This window comes from Megalobrama amblycephala, linkage group LG2 (assembly GCF_018812025.1).
Source record: "Megalobrama amblycephala isolate DHTTF-2021 linkage group LG2, ASM1881202v1, whole genome shotgun sequence".
Lineage (NCBI taxonomy): Eukaryota > Metazoa > Chordata > Actinopteri > Cypriniformes > Xenocyprididae > Megalobrama > Megalobrama amblycephala.
Genome location: NC_063045.1, coordinates 46,639,665 through 46,660,122, shown reverse-complemented (window position 1 = coordinate 46,660,122; position 20,458 = coordinate 46,639,665). Strand labels below are relative to the sequence as shown.

Here is a 20,458-nt window from a genome sequence, read left to right as displayed (position 1 = left end):
AGCGTGAATATCATTCTAGAACATTCTCTCCTGAACCGCAGTACTCAATTAAGGATTAAAGACCCCAACTCGTTTGGCAGTAACGAGGTTTCTTTTCAGAGTTATTAGCAATGGCTGCTTATGAAAGAGAGGGCTGGCCTAAAACAGTCATTGCGACTGACTTCTCTACAGCTTAACATATAGAACACCGGTCAAATTATGACCACAGCAAGAATGCTTGAAAAGTATGTTGGAGAGAGAGAGAGTGTAGTTTTAGAGCAAAATACAGAGTACAAATTTATTCTGACAGCGTGACTTCACAAATCCCTTGTGTAGTTAGTGCTCTCGTCGCCATTCCAAGGAATCCTAGAGTTTTGTTTCCTAAAAAGGTTACAGGTACATCCCAGAACTGATTATATCTCCATCAAAGGCAACCACTCAAACAAATCTATTAAATGAACATCAATCTGTATGTGCAGTTTAATTTGTTTAACAAAATAATAAATAGGCCAAATATGAACTGTCCAATGAAATTAGCCAAGCATGTACATTGAAAAAATCACTGAAAATAGACAGACATTGCAATTACTGAATAACTAATTAGTAGCTTCAACATATACATACACAGCTCGCTCATATCCTGAAATACAAACTACTGGACTGTAACAGAATGCAGATAAGCCAGCAGACACACTCACAGACATACACTCTGAACATATAGCATTTAATAACTGACTAAAATCCTCCCTGATGTAAGGGAGAAGAGGTATCAAACCTCTCAGATCACCATACAGGTCAGCCTGCTGCTAAGAGATCAGCCGGAAACAACATTTACACCACTTTCTGTGAAATCTGACTGAAACTCTGTGGATCCACCTAAAAGTTCAAGTTCAAAGTTCAACTCCAACATATCTTCAAAACAACTAAATTTAATTCAGCAACATTCAACCTTAATTTAGCATTCTATATAACCAATATCTTCTTATACCCTACTGTTTAAAGTTTGGGGTCAGTAGGAACTTTTATTCAGCAAGTACGTATTATATTGATCAAAAGTGACAGCAAAGACATTTACAATGTTACAAAAGATTTCTATTTCAAATAAATGTTCTTTTGAACTCTCTTCAAAGAATCCTGAAAAAAGCAAGCTTGGTTTCCACAAAAATATTAAGCAGCAACACTGTTTTCAACATTGATGATAATGAGAACCGTTTCTAAAGCACCAAATCAGCATATTAGAGTGATTTATGAAAGATCATGTGACACTGAAGTAATGGCTGCTAAAAATAAATTCAGCTTAGCCATGAATACATTTTAAAATATAAATAGAAGACAATTATTTTAAATTGGAATAATATTTCACAATATTATTGTTTTATTATATTTTTGATCAAATGAATGAAGCATAGAGGATGGTAACTAGTTCACAACTTCACACACACATACTCACCCAAAACGTTCAACAAGACTTAGTGGGAAAAGATTTGCTTTACATATGGAGGAAAATGTGGAAGTAATTCTTCCATGGACAAAGAGTTTAGTTTAGGATTTAAACTGTGGGCGTTTTTCAGACACAACATCTGCCCCAGGCTGCAACAGCATTTTATTTTCATCTACAGAATACTGTATTTCCAATAATGGCTCTGCTGGGAGCTTGGCAAACTGAATTTGATAAAATGTGTGCCTGCATAAATCAATAGCACTTGACAAAAGATAAGTGACATTGTCTGTATGGGCACAATGCCATTATCAGCACTGCACTGAATCCGACAGATCGTCACAGATCCAGAACATTTTCTAGATTTCATACAGTACAAAACAACATGCCATGCTAATAAAGTGCAAAAGTGCACGCTCCCTTTTTCAGCAGCCTTGGTCCTGGAAATATTTTTCCCATATGGATTTAAGGAGCCAGGAATCCAACCAACCAGCTACAAGGCATTCACAACACTACAAAGACTGGGTACTTAACTGACAATGGAGTCAAAAACCACTGAAAAAACATAAAACTATTAAATTTAAAGTGGTTGATTATGTATATAGAAACAACATTTTTCCTGCACAATATATACAATTTTTGCAGATATATACAAATGAAGTACTGAGATCACAGCGAGACTGACATTAAGTCATTTACAGTACATCATGGGAGTGGACGGTCACTGAGAGCTTTTTTGGCACCATTTGCTTGCATGATTCTCTGATTGGCAGAGATTTCTTTAGAGAATGAAGGGTAATGTAGTTTGCACAAGGAATTCTGCTGTTAAATTCGATTATTTAAAAAAAATAAGGTCGAAATAATGTGCACTCATGGCCTCAAAAGCAAATCCCATCAATTAACAACCTTGTAGTGCACAGTAGGTCCATCTTTAGAGGTATTGTTAAAAAAACAATTCCCCTGTGGAGAAAATGAATGGGAATTTTACTTTCAGAACCTGACTGACTGTTGCATTTAAACTGTAAGTGATAACAAAACTATAACATTCCAGTTAAAAATCAGTGAATCTGATTACAATGACAGTGTTCTAGTTTTGTTGTGGTAATGCAAGAAAGAAATGTCAGAAAAAAAAAAAAAAAAAAAAAAAAAGTGTCTCTTCTGGGGTATAGGAAATTAGTTTAAGATTTTATAGAGCTGTCGTTCGGTCTAAATCTGTCTGGGTAAAAAATACAGGCTTCAGCTGTTCCTGGCGTTCTTTATGAAAAAGACAGCAGGACAGTAAAGATAGGACTTTAGTCACTAGGTGAGAGCACTATCAGATCACACCCAGCCCTGCTGATAACACACACCAAGTTGACTACACACAGGCCAATCTTTATGGACCACTGCAGTGAACATGGTCTCAATATGATGAGCGATCTAACGCACTACACACGAGCGAGAAAAACAAACCAGCAGGTGTGTTGAGCGCACCTCTGTGTGCTTTGCCCCCTTAGGCTCAGCAAGTCTGTCAGGGTCTATTACGGAGGAAGAGACAGATGAAAAGTGGAAGAAAGAAAGAGACTCTCTGAATGTCAAACATTAAAGCAAATGCCATTTCCACACAACAACTGTTTACTGTTTAGAGGGGGGGGGGGAGATAAAAAAAAAAAGGAAGATGGACATTTTTGGGCACTATTATTATCAGCAGAACGAGGGGAGAGTGGAGTATCTGGACTGTATAGATAAAGTGTAAAACTGCACTAACAGTGCCACTGGATGTGGATGCATATGAATGTCATAGCAGCAAGGTCTGGTTCGAAAAGCACTGAATATGCATCCCAGGCCTGCTGTGGGGCACAGCACATTGTGTGGCACCATACACATGCATAATGCAATCCGTGTTTCTCTCAACAACATCCAACAGGCAATGGACCAATCAAGTTGTAAATGGACCTCGGTGCATGAAATTCACTTTGCCTTTGCTTTGAATTAAAAGGATCCGATCAAAGAGTAAATAACATTACAGACATGCAAGAACAAACTCTGTATGAATGTTATATAGCAGCAAGGTGTCTGTGCATGAAAAACACTTTGTCTTTGCTTTGAATTAAAAGGATTCTCTTAACCAAAGTAACATTACAGAGGGGGGAACCTCCAGCTATAGTGAATGCAGAGATTTATGTGTGTCTATTCTTCTTTTACCATTTCCCAGTTGTTTTGGTAACAGTTTGCCATCCTCCTCCACACAACCTTTAATTGTGTCATTAATTAAATGCAGCACCATTCCAGCAGTCGCTACATAACATTACTTCATCTAAGAATATCTGGCTAGAGAATCTTGTTGTCTGTAAGCTTTTTGGAGTAAACATATTTTCAAATACTTAAACAACCTTCAGATCCAACATACTCATCTCAATCCAAATCGTTTTAATACTTAAACAAAAAAAAACATCCATTGTTGTTACGTAAAAACACTACATTCGATATAGTTGATGTTTGGAGGGCAATATGAGGACAGAGTAGCAGTGGAAGCCTTCTGGGTAGATTCTGGCTCGCATCAGCATCCAGCTCACACCTAGACATGTTTGTTTAACAAAGCCACATTCACCAGACCAGAAAACACACAGATGACCTTTTCAAAGTCAAAAATTACATTCTAAAAATAGATTAGACTCTCTACAGAACTAAAATTAAATATTTCTATGAAGTTAAACCCACAGATTTGACAATTTCGATGAGAACAGGAATATTAATGCATCAAATAAGTCACTAAATGATTAAATATATTCCTACGAAAGCCACTTGCTTCTCATTTCACCTGCCCATGTGCTTTGAAAGCCAATAAGCCCACACAACACGCATGCTCTTATGCACACGCACACAACGATACTAACATACTAGAAGCTTCTTGGTCTTGAATCCAAAGAAGTAAAGTCAGGAGTGGTCAAACAGATAGACAGCGGTCTCTCAGCTTAAAGATCAGTCAGGGTCAGACAGGCAGCTCAGGCCAGTAATCCCAATGAAAGTGTCTGATCTCAGTTAACAGGCTTTCACTCTCAGCAAGGAACCTCAATCAAAGAATCAGAGAGCTTGTGTTCAGAGCCAAAAGACTCGCAAGAACACTGAAGTGCTCATATACACTATACTTGTTATTTGACATAAAAAACGTAAATGCATCAAATGCTGAAAAACTATTTTTATACTCAAATCTCCATTAACATGCAACCTTTTTAAACCATAGTAGGTAGGATATATGCGACAGAAAAAGACCAAGTATTAATCTTCATTTAAATCATCCCGCAAAACATATTGAATAAATAAGTCAAGCAGAACGACGGCATGGCTTTGCAAAATTGAGACGCCAAAAACCTGTATGGTGACAAACGTATCTGTGCATTCAATTTTACAGAAATCAAACCTGACATTTCATTTGAAATATTTGACACTGTTGCCAAGAGGCCTAAAAAAAGAGTCACTTTATTTTGCAGGCCTGGAAAGCTTGAAGCTTCGTTTGGGTGGTTTCTGCATGTGAGGATCTTTCTATGATGCTGAAAGAAATTCATATTCTCACCAGTAAAGAAAGTGGGACAGATGCATAAGGCTAGAATATGCACAGAAAACAAAATAAAATATTCTTAGGGAAGCCTTGTTTATTCAGGATGCACAAGAGAAAAAGTAATCATTAACCTTCAATGAACAGTTAAACTTAAGTTTTCCAATGTGTCATTAGGCTCTAGAGAGTCTTCTCATGTGCGAAGGTAAATGTCAAATCATTGTAAACACCATAAAGAATGAAGCAAAATGTCAAAGTTCGGATTTTAAAAAGATGGAACGTGGCTCTGTGTGGGTGAAAAGGACATTTTAAATATGTGTTTGTACTCGTGTCAGATGAGAGCACACCAGAGAAAAATAGTAAATCTGAGGATTACAGAACACCTAGTGCTGCCTAAATGCATCGCTTTGTACAGAATGAAAAGGGAGGGCAAAGAGAGAAAAGAGCGAGAATGCTCTTAAAGTACTGAGATGGCAAAAAAAAAGAAAAACGAAAAGAAAAAAAAAACAATTCCTTCTGATATTAGTGTGCAGGATGGAAAGGGATGAGAGTATGACACCGAGAAGAGGTGGCCTTGTGATGTGGCCATGAATTAAACATGAATCCATTAAGACACTTAACAGCTGGCTGCCATAAAGCATTTTTTCAGAGGAACATCTACAACAGCAGAAACCATACAGTGCAGCTTCATACACACATTATATTGGTGCCACGTACACACACACAGTTATACTATGCAAAAGGCACACTTAAAACAGACAGAGATTTCAGCATAAAAGATTCAAAAACTAGGTTAAACTTCATAACTACCACTGGGTAAAATAGGTTATTTGTTCACAACAGAACAAATTCCACTTCAAACATTACTGTTTGCCAAGTACCATGAAAACACGGCTTATTATATCCAGAGGCAGTCTCCAGGGAAACAATGTGTTCTGCAGTCAATTACACACTTTTTTCTCTATATCTCTGATTTTCTCTCTGCATCTAAATCTCAATATCTCTGTCTCCTTCATTTAAGCTCTCTTTAATGTGCAATAGCTTCGAGCAAATTGCTGTTGCAAATACAGCCCTTACGGACCTTCATGCACACACACTGAAAATAAATGAATTAGTATTTGCGATTGTGATTGCAACCGATGCTGTCCAGGGGCCGGATTCACAAAACATTCGTAACAATAAAATTCTTCTTAACCAAATCTAACTTAAATCTAACAAATCGCTTGGCACGGATTACACCAAACTGTGCATATTATTATTATTGTTATACAAATTGTTATAAATTGTTAATGTTAACAACATCAGCATTGCGTGACTACGTGTATTTAGTGTGTATTAGCATTATCTGTAGATTTCAACTTCTGCACCCACTCCGAAGTCCGAAGTCTTTTGCTTTTGACAACGGGTTAATCTGTATTTGTCACTGATGATTGTCATTTGGATCTTTCTGGATTATAATCCGGCATCAAAATGATACGTTTAAGTATTGCAGCTGCTGTGAGAAAAGGCTATTAATGATCCGCCGCCTGCAGCATCCTCACATGCAATATAGCCTACAAGTTGGGGGGACTCCTTTTTGTTTATAGATGTGAAGTAATGACACAAAGACGAACTGCTGCATGCTCGAATTCCCCACGGAAAGCCAACAGTACTGATTTTATTATAAAACATTATTACAAGCTTACCATTGTGAATCAGGCTAAGGTAAGGAGATAGTTTTGAACAATGGCTGGTTATGTACTTGCTCAAATTGATTTTGGATCATTTTTAAAACACTTTTTTTGAGATGTAAACAGTATGTATAGGCTGCACATCATTGAAAACACTAAAGGTACTCAATGTTATTCATAAGTGAAAAATAGTTATTTTTGCATTTTTCAGAGCGATTTCTGTCTTCCTGTTTGAAAAGCTGAGTCGGAGCAACATCACAAAATCTGACGTCATCGTGTACTTTCGAACATGCTGACATAGATTCTCGACATATATATTCATGACATAAAGCTCATTCAATCCAATCACTGCACTGTAGTATGCATACGATTATAATTGCAGTATCATGCATGAGGAAGTATCACTTCTCTCGCCTCGGTCTGTTGTCATTCAGAGACATATCGTTGGTGTTCGTTTCCTCAGTGCTACAACACAATGTGTTTTCCTGCGATGCGACCAGAGCAGAGGTTTGTGTGCATGTGGATTGTTTTGCTGTAATCTACCAGCACAAATGGAAAATATGTTCGCGTGAGATCGCATTACAGCGGAGAATTCAAATGTCACAAAAGTGCGGCTTTCTCTGCCTGCTCTAGCTGCGTTCAAACACGTGAGCCGTAGGCTGTTTCCCTCAGCACAGCACGTGTGTTGTTTGTATTTTGCTCGCGATGCGGTCAGAACTGGAGTTTGAATATGAACACATGAAAAATACGATTGTTTTTATGATATACAGGCGGAGCGCGCATATGCTCGGTTTCAGCGCGGAGCTCCGCGATGAGTTTAATAACACTAGCCACGTGGCACATAGCTCATACAGAATAAAGTATCCGTGTTTAAAGTTTTTATTTCACTCATTCTCCTGCACCAAACATTAACCAGCACGGTGTAGCACACATATTTCAAGTCTTCTTCAAATGAATTATATGTGCAAACTGGACACTGATACAGTGGTGAAGCCTATCTGAACGCGACGACACGATTATTCTAAGACTGATTGAGATTGCAGTGCTCATAAATGTAATCAAAGTAGCCTATTATTAGCCCTATTAAATATTCTTTCGCATTTCTCCCTTGTGCTTGGGAGTTTGTTGTCATTCTCTCCGTGCTCATATATTAATATTCATTATTCTGTATAATGAGTGTGTTGTATGTCTGTGCTTCATTGGTTGTTCTCTCCCCTGTCCCCCCCCCTCTACACTCCCACTTTTCCAGAGCTTTACACGCCCATTTTCACAGACTTTTTGAAACTCAGAGGTGTGAACGACCAGGGTAAAACAGGGGGGTTTCATGACCCTTTAATAAATAGACTGACAATTCAAAGAAGAATGGGCAAAAATTTAACTGCTTTATTCTTTGTGTTAAACTTACATGTGTCATTTGTTCAGAGACTGTAGTGCTCTTAAATGTACTGAAAATATCCTTAGACAGTTTAAATGTTCTTCCGCGTTTTTCCCTCGTTTTGGCAGTTTGTTGTTATATAGGGTTAGATTTTTAAAATGCTTAAGGTGCCCTCAACTCTTTTTTTCTCCATGGTCATCTCCATGGTCATATTTTAATATTCATGTGTCTGTAATGAGTGTGTTGCAGGTTTGTGTTTTATTGGTTGTTGTCTCCCCACAGCATCATTTTGTGGGGCTTTGTAAACCTGTATTAACACTAGTGTGGAATTTTTCTACAATATTCACTCATCGTGACAGTAAAACTACAGTATTTCCTCTCTCGATCAGTAGAAAATGTGGTTAACGCCCAGTCATGCATAGGGGAAAAATACCGTCATATACCGTGAAACAGATATAATTTTGAAAAATACCGTGATATAAATTTTTGGTCATACCGCCCAGCACTAAATGTGGCACATTTTATAATGATTCTTTGTATTAATGTGTATTGTCCCTGATTAAAGAAAAAACGAACGAGTTAATTAAACCGGCCTGAGTGGAGTATGAATGTAAATGTGAGATGGCTCAAGAAACTGGTGACTAGACCCCTGATCACCACATCCATGAGAAAGTTAACACCTAAATCCAAAACTTAATGCAATGACAAGGTCGTGTCCTACACACACACAGAGACAAGCTGTTGACACCAATGTTCAAGGTTATACTTGGCAGGAGGGCCTTGCAGATGCTTTTTTGCTTCTGTTTCCTTTAGCATCACATGAAAAACTCAAATATGTACACTGAAACACACTATAGACTTCCTTCTTCCCCCTTTACAACATTTAAACTCATTTCACATTCATGCATGCTCACAGTGTCTAATCATAGCTCCAGAAGCAGAACGTAGGAAATCATGAAGGTTGTAATGAAACAGTTTGTTTGGGCAAAGATGAGAGCTAGATGGTTGATTTATTAGAACTGGGCCAGGGCCCAAAAGGTTATTTGTAAAATATTACAAAGTAGATTGCGTATGAACACCACAGGCTAAATGTAAAGATTGTGACATGAATCCTCCCCTCATGCTGAGAAAATGACACATAAAAAGGAAATTGTGCATACTAATGATTATCTAGGGAAAACAAATCACTTTTTCCTGCACACGAGGGTCATTTACATATGTAGGAACAGATTACAATTTGCCTTAACATTAGAGTGGTGTTGACTTGAATGCTAATGTTGAGGCAGGATGTGTGTGTGTGTTGAGGGGGTTGATATGAGACAAGGGCATAGCATTTTTTTTCTTTTCCAGTCTGTGCAAATTTGCTTTTTCGCTCACACACTGGCAGTCAATAATGTGTAATGTTTATCAATGAGATAAAAAGCCTAAAATTGATTTCTACACTGCTGCTTTACTTCGCTTGCTTACTTCTGGAGGAACTAAATCTCTTTGATAACAGACAACATAGCGACAAAGGTCTTGTGCTACACGATTACATTTCCCCAATCTAGATTATAATCTAACTGTAGAGAGCTGGAACGGACTTCTTGCTTCTGTCTGAAAGTGAAGTGCAGCTTTAAAACCATCTCTAAATTGGGCAATGTTTAACTGGATTTGAGCTTGGCTAATGCTGGACCAGGGATAAGGTAGTTTTAAAGGGCTAATCTTAGTAGTATGTAGTAAGTGTCAATATTTGATTTTATTCTCCAGCTGATTCTTAAGCAGACTGATAACAAACTTTATTTTTCCAGGTAAAGTTTGTGTGACAGAGACAGAAAGAGAAAATAGTGCTGGCACGTATACAGCTTCTGAGTAGAAGACTTGCTAAAGTAAATCCCTATAGACTTGATTCCTGCATAGTGAAGGCTCTCTCTCTCTCACACACACACACACACACACACACACACACACACACACACACACACACACACACACACACACACACACACACACACACACACACACACACACACACACACACACTTACTGCACCAAGACTGTGTACACCTTCACACAGAAATACCAATGTCAAGCTGGCAGGCATAAACACACACAAACTCAGTCTCTAAGACAAATATAATCTCACACTGGAGCCTGACCACTTTTTCTCACAAAACAAATGCATAAGCCTATACAACATGCATTAGAAGCCACATACTTCCAGAGGATATGTTCCCTCCTACCAATTTGGATTAAAGAACGACTGTGTTTTTGGATTAAGAAAAACTGCTGCTGCATGACTGACTACTTTTCCATGTGAATAAATGCTGAAACATGCTGATTATCTAAGATAAAATACGTGAGCTAAGTGCACCACACACAAACACTGTCCTCATAGAACCGGGAGGACACAAAGGATCATGTTAACCCAACCTAGCAGTCTCTAAACAGGAAGGACAGGATCTACATTCTGAGTAATTATGACAGACGTCATAGACAGACGTTTATGACAGGACACAATGGAGTCAGTTAAGTAATACACATTATTAGTAATTCAATCATTGCTTGGCTTGCTTAGTTTAAACTCCATTTTGTATCAGTCTACAATTCAAAGGACAGCATTTATTAGAAATAGAAATATTTTGTAACATTACAAATGCCTGCTGAACCTGCAAATGCCTTGCTGAACTAAAATATTCATCTTACTGACCCACAACTTTTGAACAAGACTAAATGGAAGAGAAAGCAACTGATTTTCATCACTAGTTGTGTCAGCCAATTCCTCATTAAATCAGCTAAAACTCACAATTTTAGAGTACTCATTGTTCTGTTAACACTGTACAGATAGATTAAAAAAATTTCTTTGAAGTCCACTTCACAGTGCACTATCAGGAGACTGGAACATACCCCAGAACTTCATCAGCCTCAGTATCAAAAGGTCTAATTGAAACGGAGACATTTCTGTCTGAATCACAAATGGGAGTTTATTAGTCATGTGTCTGCATTAAGACTCATTATGTGATATAAGCTTTACTGAGGGGTGAGCCGAGGGACACAATGATGGATGTACTACAGGTTCTCTTATCACTGCAGCAAAAACAAAGTGGTGCCTATGAGCTGATGTGTGATGGACGGAGAAATGCAGAACAACAGGTTTCATGACCTTGTGTTTATGGAAGGTTTATCAGAACAGTGGGAGGGGAGAAGTGTAAATCCTAGCCCAAGTCTGCTTGGCTATGATCTGAGCTTCAGTGATTCACACATCCCGGTGAAAAAAAAAAGAAAAGAAAAAGAAAAAACTCCTACCAGCCTTTACATACTTAACCCTCAACCCTGCCAAATCCCTCTGAAATACGATTCCATTCTCTTCCATTATCCCTTTCGATTCCTTGTTTCATTCGTCTCTGCGTCTCACGTGATATACTTACAATGATCGCACTTTCTTCCCACCATCCGCTTCTAAACTCCCACTCATACACTCATCCATGACTTTAACTTTTGCTCCCATCTCTCCTTTCTGTTTGAATCTACCGTCTCTTTCTACTCCCCTCTGTTCCCAGGTTGCCTATTTCAGCATGTGTGAGTGATGATCCATGAATGCATAGCAAGTCTCCAATTGAAACTAGAGTGACCGAGAAAAAAAAAAAAAAAAAAAAAAAAACACACCTTACAACCTTGGTTATTTATCATTATCACCAAGTCTAATGGAACGTGATCGGCCCGCCGTAATGGCCCACTTACTCTCCAAATTGAAAAAGGTGGCAATGAAAACAGGCGAGAGAGAGTGAGAGAGGGCTTGGCAAACTGGATCAGAGGGTTGTAATGTAACAGGAGTAGGTGTTGCCTGTGTCTCAGGTACGAGTCTTGCATTCTAAAATATTTATGAAGCAGAGGCCTGAATATTCATACGGGTAGTGTGTCCTCTGTTAGATGGAGGGCATATAGCACATACACAAACACAGATGCTCAGAGTGTGAATCTAGTCTAAAGCTCAGTCCCTTATTCAGAAAGACAGCACCAGGGGGAATGTTGTATTGAGAGGAGAAGACACTACAAAGGGTGCGAAACACAGGGCTTTGAGTCGCAGGTGAGGTTGAAGTCGATATCAACATTTCGTTTTGAGAGGCTTTGCTGGTTGGATTAGACACCACTGCTGCAGAACAGAATAGAGTGGGTGGCCTGAGGCCATAACTCAGCAGATCATCTCTCCTTAGATTACAAATCCTGGAGGATCTCAAATAAATATCTTATTGCCTCACAGCATGCCCTCCAGCCATACCTTCTCAACATTTTTTCCTCTCTGTGATTGCCTACGTTCCTATTTATTCTAAAAATAAACTAATTAGAAAGAAATGACATTTCTTAAGAACAGTAACTGCAATGATTACGAAAAAAAAATGAGTGATTTACATTAATAGAAATTTTATAGTGAAATACTATAACAATTGCTGTTATTATAATTATAATCATTTTATAAAACACAATTAAAATAGAATAACAGTTCACCTTTAAAAGGGTTAGTTCATCCAAAAATGAAAATTCTGTCATTAATCACTCACCCTTATGTCGTTCCAAACCTGAAAGAATCTTCACAACACAAATTGAGATATTTTTGATGAAATACGAAAAGATATATGACTCGTCCATAGACAGCAATTTAACCAACACTTTCAAGGTCCAGAAAGGTACTAAAGACACCATTAAAACAGTTGATGTGACTGACGTGACTTCTTTTTGTACACAAAAACAAAACAAAAATAACTTCATTCAACAATCTCTTTTCTTCCCTGTCATTATCCTTACGCAGATGACACAGTAAGCACAGTGAAGGCTTCTGTGTTTACGTCCGAATGCCGGCTCAGTATTGGCCAAAGCTGCGTGTGATGCTGACGCAGGAGCCGGCCAATAATGAGTCGTTCTGATGTGGATACTAGAAGCGCTGGACGTAAACAATGTATGAGAATGACACAGATGGGAAGATATTGTTGATATTTTTTTTTTTTTTTGCGCAATAAAAGTATTCGTCGCTTCATAAAGTTAAGGTTGAACCACTGCAGTCATGTCGATCTTCTAAACTATGTCTTTAGTACCTTTCTGGACCTTGAAAGTGTCGGTTAAATTGCTATCTATGGACGAGTCAGATACCTCTTGGATTTCAACAAAAATATCTTAATTTGTGTTCCGAAGATGAACGAAGGTCTTACAGGTTTGGAACGGCATGAGGGTGAGTAATTAATGACAGAATGTTCATTTTTGGGTCAACTAACCCTTTAAATGTGTTTGTTTATTTGTCTCATATTTGCAAAATCCACTGAAATGCGATAATTATTGAATTAGATGGTAAGAAAACTGCCTGGTACATTTTTTTTTTTTAAATTTCAAACCCAGTTTCTAAATTTTAGCTTGTCACTGTAATCATGTTGAAGTCCTCATTTATTAATAAACCCTTGTTGTGGAGTGTAACATGAACCATGTTCTGCTGAAACCTGAATGACTTACTGTAGAAACCTCTGCTCTACTTTTTTAGACCTCAGAGCACTACTTGTCTGGAAAAATGTCACATTTAGTGATGGAAAAATATATAAATCTAAATTCATACACATTTAAGCTAAAGAAAAAATAAAAACACAGTAAAAATAATTAATAAATATTAAAAATTTTTTTACAAATATTTTATTATAGTTTAAAATGTAACTTATTCATGTGATGGCAAAGCTGTTTTCAGCAGCCATTACTCCAGTCTTAATATTTTTGTGGAAACCTTGATCATTTTTTTCCCCCAGGAATAAAAAGGTTAAAGGTCCCATGACATGCTACTTTTTGGATGCTTTTATATAGGCCTAAGTGGTCCCTAGTACTGTATCTGAAGTCTCTTTCCCGAAATTCAGCCTTGGTGCAGAATTTCAGCCACTACAAGCCAGTCCCACAATGAGCTTTCCTTAGGACGTGCCATTTCTGGGTCTGTAGCTTTAAATGCTAATGAGGAGGAGAGAGGCGGGGCAGGGTGGAGGGTGGGTGTGGCCTTAACCAGCTTGCGGCTACAGTACCATACGTTAATGTTGACAGTGGATGTATCGCAATGTATTGGCCCACGTTGAGGAAACAGTTGTCGGTGAAATGTGTGGCGCAGACATACAAAACTATGGGAAGTTGTATCGGCGTACCAGAGAAAACAAAATGAACCCACTGTTTCTGGCTCGGATGAAGGAACTAAAAAAATACTAAGGTGTTCATTTGTACATACAAACACTGAGCAACTGCCATGCTTCGCTCGTTTACAAGGCATGATGTGTCTCTCGAGGAAAAAAAAAAAATATTGTGCTCGAATCTCACTGTAGTAGCTCATTTTATCATGGGCGGGCAAAGCAGAGAAAGGGGAGGTAACCTTTCCCCTTATGACAACATATAGGGAAGATTCCAGATTGGGCCGTCTGAGCTTTCATTTTCTCAATTTACCCAGAGCTCGGTTTACACTCATCGCCTTTTCTAGCCACTGGGGGACCATATGCAGGCTAGGGGAACTCATATCAATGTTAAAAAACCTCATAAAGTGACATTTTCATGCCATGGGACCTTTAAAAGAACAGAAAATCTTTTGTAACATTTTAAATGCCTTTACTGTCACTTTTGATGAATTTAAAGGGATAGTTCACCCAAAAATGAAAATTCTGTTGTCATTTACTCACCCTCTGGTTGTTCCAAACCTGTATACAGTTCTTTGTTCTGTTGAACACAAAAGGAAGATATTTTGAAGAATGTGGGAAACTGAACAGTTCTGGGGAACCATTGACTTCAATAGTATTTTTTTTCCTACTATGGAAGTCAGTGGTGCCCCACAGTGGCCTGGGGCCAGTTGCATAAACGTAGTCACTATATTAAGACTGTGTCTTAAGAATCAATGTTATTTTTCCAATTCCAATCTACATTTTTATGGAATGGACTTTAAAAAATTAGGACTTAACTTTTAAGACTAGTCTAAGTGGTTTATGCAACCAGCCCCTGGTTACAAACTGGTTATAAAATGTCTTCCTTTATGTTCAGCAGAACAAAGAAATTTATACAGGATTGGAACAACTTGAGGGTGTGTAAATGACAGAATTTTCATTTTTGCGTGAACTATCACTTTAATACACACTTGCTGAATAAAAGTATTACTTATTTTGAAAATAAGAACTGTATATGCCACTATAAATGTACAAAACTCAAAAACAGACTAAACCAAGATTTCAGTGGGTTCTACCTCCATTAGATGAATGACTATGTTTGAAAAAAAAGAAAAAAAAAAAGCAATCAGTAAACCACTCTAACAGTGAACAAGGAAAGTGATTGTAGAGAATCATTTCTTCAAGGACCCACGTGGATGTGTGCTACAGGTCTCCTAGCAACGGTCTCCAGGCAGGGTCTCCAGAGTAGGTAGATTTATCAGGTAACTACATCACAGGTCTATTCAAGGTTGAGGAGGTTTTCAGAGCAGTGCACTGACCTTAAACAGGGTTAAAACAAGACACTACACTCAATCGTTTATGAATGGGAAGGTCCTGTAGGGTTCTTAATGGCTTTTGAAGACAAGTGTGAGTCAAACTTTAGAAAGGAGAAGCAGATAATATTGAGGAGTTGAGTGCATACTACAACATGGGCCGGACATGAATCAGTGATCTTGCGCACATACACAACCGCAGGAGCGAAATAAAAGTGCTGACTGACCAGGGATGTCTGACAGCATCTGGCTAATATCTAAGTGAAGGGACAAGCCTGTCAGAGCCTGTGGAATGTATTATTGGGAATATGTCTTTAATGGACACTTGGGATTATAGGACAGAACAGGGAAGACTACAGGACTAGACAGTGAAGACAGAGTGTTTTCTCAAACCTTAGAAAAGCCTGCAAGCTTTCTTTGATTTTTATTCTGAATAAAATATATACATCAAACAATTACTTAACAGTATTTGAAAGGTTAATATGAAATGGCTAGACGAAAGAAATGTTCTGTGTTGACATATTTCCTATTAAATCAAAAAAAGTATTTTAAAAAAGCCATAATAAAGTCGAGAAGAGTTCAGACAGCTCTTGTTTATTGTTTTCATATTCATAAATTCTCCGTCCAGTCACAGGATTTTATTTACTGTTGGTTACTAGGTTACCATACCACCGTCATCCGCTCGAACAACTTGATGGAAACGCACCTAATTCGCATTTGTTTTTCTTTTTTTGCGAACTTTGAAAATATTTGCTGGGTTTCCATCCAAAAGTGAAGCTATTGTGTATTTTTAAAGTTTACTCTATTCTTCTACTCTTTCACCGGCCCCTTACTTCCATGAATTTCTGGAGAAGTGGATGGCCTAACCATAACGATTATAATGTCTGCTGCTTTAAATGCTCAAGCTCTTTAAAGGGTTAGTTCACACAAAAAATTTATTTCTGTCATTAATCACTCACCCTCATGACATTCCACACCCGTAAGACCTTCGTTCATCTTCAGAACACAAATTAAGGTATTTTTGATGAAATCCGAGAGGTATATGACTCGTCCATAGACAGCAACAGAATCAACACTTTCAAGGTCCAGAAAGGTAGTAAAGACATTATTAAAACCGTCGACGTGAATACAGTGGTTCAACATTAATTTTATGAAGCATTGAGAATACTTTTTGTGCGCAAAAAACAAAACAATAATGACTTTATTCAACAATCTCTTCTCTTCCCTGTCATTACGCTTACGCAGATGACGCAGTAAGCACATTGAAGGCTTTCGTGTTTACATCAGAATGCCGGCTCAGTATTGGCCAAAGCTGATCACATGAGCAGCACGACGCATGCTTGTGATATAGGTCTCGGAGTTCGTCAAAAATATCTTACTTTTTTTGGGTGAACTAACCCTTTAAAAGCAGTTGAAATTCTATTTTTCTGTGTAAAATATTCCAATGATATCATTTCTCTGTGCCGTTATTATAGTTGTGGTGAAGACTCTTGCTATTCTTTTATATTTAGAATGATTTTAGAACTATATCATTATTGTTATTAGGGCTGGGCGATATATCGCATGCGTTTGTCACGCGCATTTCGTCAGTAAAGCCGGTTCCCTGATTACTGCTAAATCGCCATCACCTGCTTTCAAATGTAGCGGCATTTAATAGACAGAGCCGTAGTTCACTGACAAGCCACGCAATATCGCATTCATATCGCAGATGAATCGCCTTCGATAATGAACGCGATATTGCGTGGCTTGTCAGTGAACTACGGCTCTGTCTATTAAATGCCGCTCCATTTGAAAGCAGGTGATGGCGATTTAGCGGTAATCAGGGAACCGGCTTTACTGACGAAATGCGCGTGACAATCTCATGCGATATATCGCCCAGCCCTAATTGTTATCATTATAGTGCTTGGAGTGAACGGGCCTTTAGAGTGGATGGTTCTTTTGGTGCAATTTGCTTGTTGCGATTCGCTGATTGATGGATATTTCTTGTGCAGAATCATGGATGTAATGCAGTTTTTTTTAACCAGGAAATCCATTAATTATCAACCTTGTAGCTCACAGTAGGTTTATAAGTTATTGTTAAAAATAAATTCCTCTATGTACCCACTCTATATATCTCTGGTTACTAATGACCTATTACTTGGATAAATCATCAAACAGGTTATATTGCTGGCATAAAACATAAAAAATTACTCTGTTTACAGCCATGAGTTCCCCAAACATTGCCATGAGTATCGCCATGTAAACCACTCCAAATTCAGGAGAGACTCCTGCATTCTGTACACACACACAGAACAATAATTTAGAATGCTGCAGCGTTTGCGCGGCATATGAAAGATAATAAAAGCTAAAAATCACTCATTGATAGTGAAAATAGAAATAACTAGCCAATCCACAATGTCTTTTCTGTAATTTGTACAATTATTTCCTATCACATATTTCTTTACAGTAAATAACTGATTTATGACACCACATAAAGAGATTTACTATATTTTACTTAGTGTTGCCAGTAAGTTACTGTACTAAAAACCCTTTGAAATGTCTAACAGTGCACATAATATTCATGAAAGTCCAATGGCAGAAGTCTCATATCTATATATTTAATTATAACAAATGACATTTGCAATATTACACTGGTGAAAAGGTCTTCACGTCCACCGTTTCACTTTATGAATAATCTGTATTGTGACAGAATGACAAGACAAATGAGAAATATCCTTGTAGCCAGCATCAAAAACAATATCCCCGTCTCCTGAGAAGGACACGGAGCACACAAATGTCAGACTCAACATTCTGTTGTGATGGTAAAGAGTTTGACAAGTTAACACCATGAAGGAATAAATGTCACACACAAGACAAGCCTACAAAAACACACCTGAATGTCTCCCACAGTAATGGGAAACAGCTCAGATAAACACCACAAGCTTCAACACATTCCACATGCATTAAAAACAAAAAGCAGTGTGTGCGCACGCAAAGCTTGTTATTGTTTGATTCTAGTTTATCAGTAACCAGTGGCCTGGAAAGTTATCGCCCTATCCATGCCACTGTTTCTCGCATTATTTTTTTCCTTGTGCTGGTCTGTAAGCTATGCAACCTGTATCTCTATCGAAAGAACACAGATAACCTTCGACCACAACTCCACAAGCAGTTTCAGATGTTACTCAATAGAAATAAGCAGAGAAGGAGTGGCTGGTTTCTGTTGTAATGCTTGTGTTATCATCATTCCCTTCCTCACATGAACCACCAGCTAGTCAGTCAACAACCAGAAGTGCCCAACTACAAGCAGACAGCATGTGCAACTCACAGAAAATCAATGTTGGCCAGAGACAAGTCCACTGCCAAACCTAGTGTGACTCTGTTTGCCTTCTAAGCCAAGGGATCAATCAATATCAGGTCTTGCATGTAGACTGAATAAGCAACCTCAGTTTCAGTCTCCCTGAGAAGGGGGGTTCAAGTGGAGCTTGCATTGGCAGATGGCAGTCTGAAAGAAGCCCCTCTTGAAGGCTTTAAGACTGTTAAGCCTATTGTGTTAACTGCCAACTAACAACAAAATTCAAGAAATGTATTCTAGAAAATGTATAATTCCACCTGAGCTTGGAAACACATGAGAATAACACAAATCTGATTCAGCAGCAGCATAAGATAAGACTTCATATTGATAATGGAAATAACCCGCTAATTAAACTGCGTTGCGTGGACTGGGTTGTTATTGAGACATCGTTAAATAGAAGAAGCCTCAGATGAAAATAAAAACACAACAACTCTCCAAATGTATAATTTACGTACAGTATAATACGTATAACCTGTAACACTTCGCTTCGAGATGTGTAACTTATACCGTAAGTTTATAGCAGGATTATATTTAATTTCTAAATCGTGTTTTCCTATTGTGGATTATGCACGTTACATTATTTTAGAAATAAATAATAAAAGAAAATAATTAAAAATAAGTGAATTTAATTCATTGATATTTCTTCTCTATCAGTAGGTAATAAATTTAAATTAGTTGTAGCTAAATATCGACGTAGTCAGATTTTAAAATCTGCCATTACATTTGAAATTAGTGACCGTTTTTTTCTTCAACAGAAAACCTTTAACTTCGATTACGCTGGTCAATACTAACGTACTTTGCCCAATTCGGTTTACAGCTGAAACATATACAGAAACGGTAACATTATAAAACTCTGAAACAACAAAAAATGTGTAAGAAAACGAAATAAAGTATTAAAAAAACTTTTGAGGAAAGGTAGCGCGCCGAGCTAGTCCGCAGCCCTCCGGAAAAAAAAGCAAATAAAAACAAATTAAAACTTACCTGCGAGGAGAATACCATAGATTAAACAGAGGAAGGTCGTGCTCAAATCCATTCCTTTGCTTTTAAGCCACAATTTAGTAATAGATGTAAGTATAAAAACAACTTTTCCCCCCGGCTTGAGCTGTTTCGCGTTCACTTCACTCTTCTTTCACCAGTCTCGCGCAGCATCAGTAGTCCACTAGCTCGCTCGCGCAGGTGGATTGTGTCTGGAATCTGCACACGTGATTTCCGGAGGTATCAGCCGGAGAACTTTAAGGTCTTTTCACGCCCTCTTGCGTACACATGCTCCAAATGCGACAATTTTTTTCCATACATCGGAGCATATTGAATAAATAATTTGCACCATGTACTCCCAGGTGAAAAAAAGTACATTTCTATGAGATACTTAAATTACTCTATTTTCGTGCACTAATTTTGTACTTAATATAGTAAAAATTCTTCTTTAGTACTACTTAAGAACATCTTAAGAACATCTAAGTGTACTCAACTGTGCTATTTTGAGACAGCATTAAATATGAACTAAAATGTGCTTTTAATATACTATCTCTGTATTTAAAAAATGTATTTAGATATCACTTATAGTACTTTTGAAAACAATGGGGTACTACAAGTGGTAACTAAATATATTTTTTAGTAATTTTTGAGTAATTCCCCTTTATATTTTTTTTCTCTCTCCATGTGTATATTGTATAA

General features: G+C 37.8%; 1 protein-coding gene across 1 annotated transcript in view; it reads right to left on the bottom strand.

Moving 5' to 3' along the window:
• Nucleotides 1–19,999, bottom strand: part of cxadr (CXADR Ig-like cell adhesion molecule) — a 53,970-nt gene extending 33,971 nt beyond the window's left edge. Inside the window, exon 1 of the mRNA XM_048179579.1 lies at nucleotides 19,766–19,999. Within this exon, the coding sequence (XP_048035536.1) occupies nucleotides 19,766–19,817 (52 nt within the window). The 5' untranslated portion in view covers nucleotides 19,818–19,999. The remainder of the gene's footprint in view (nucleotides 1–19,765) is intronic.
• Between the last annotated feature and the right edge of the window lie 459 nt (nucleotides 20,000–20,458).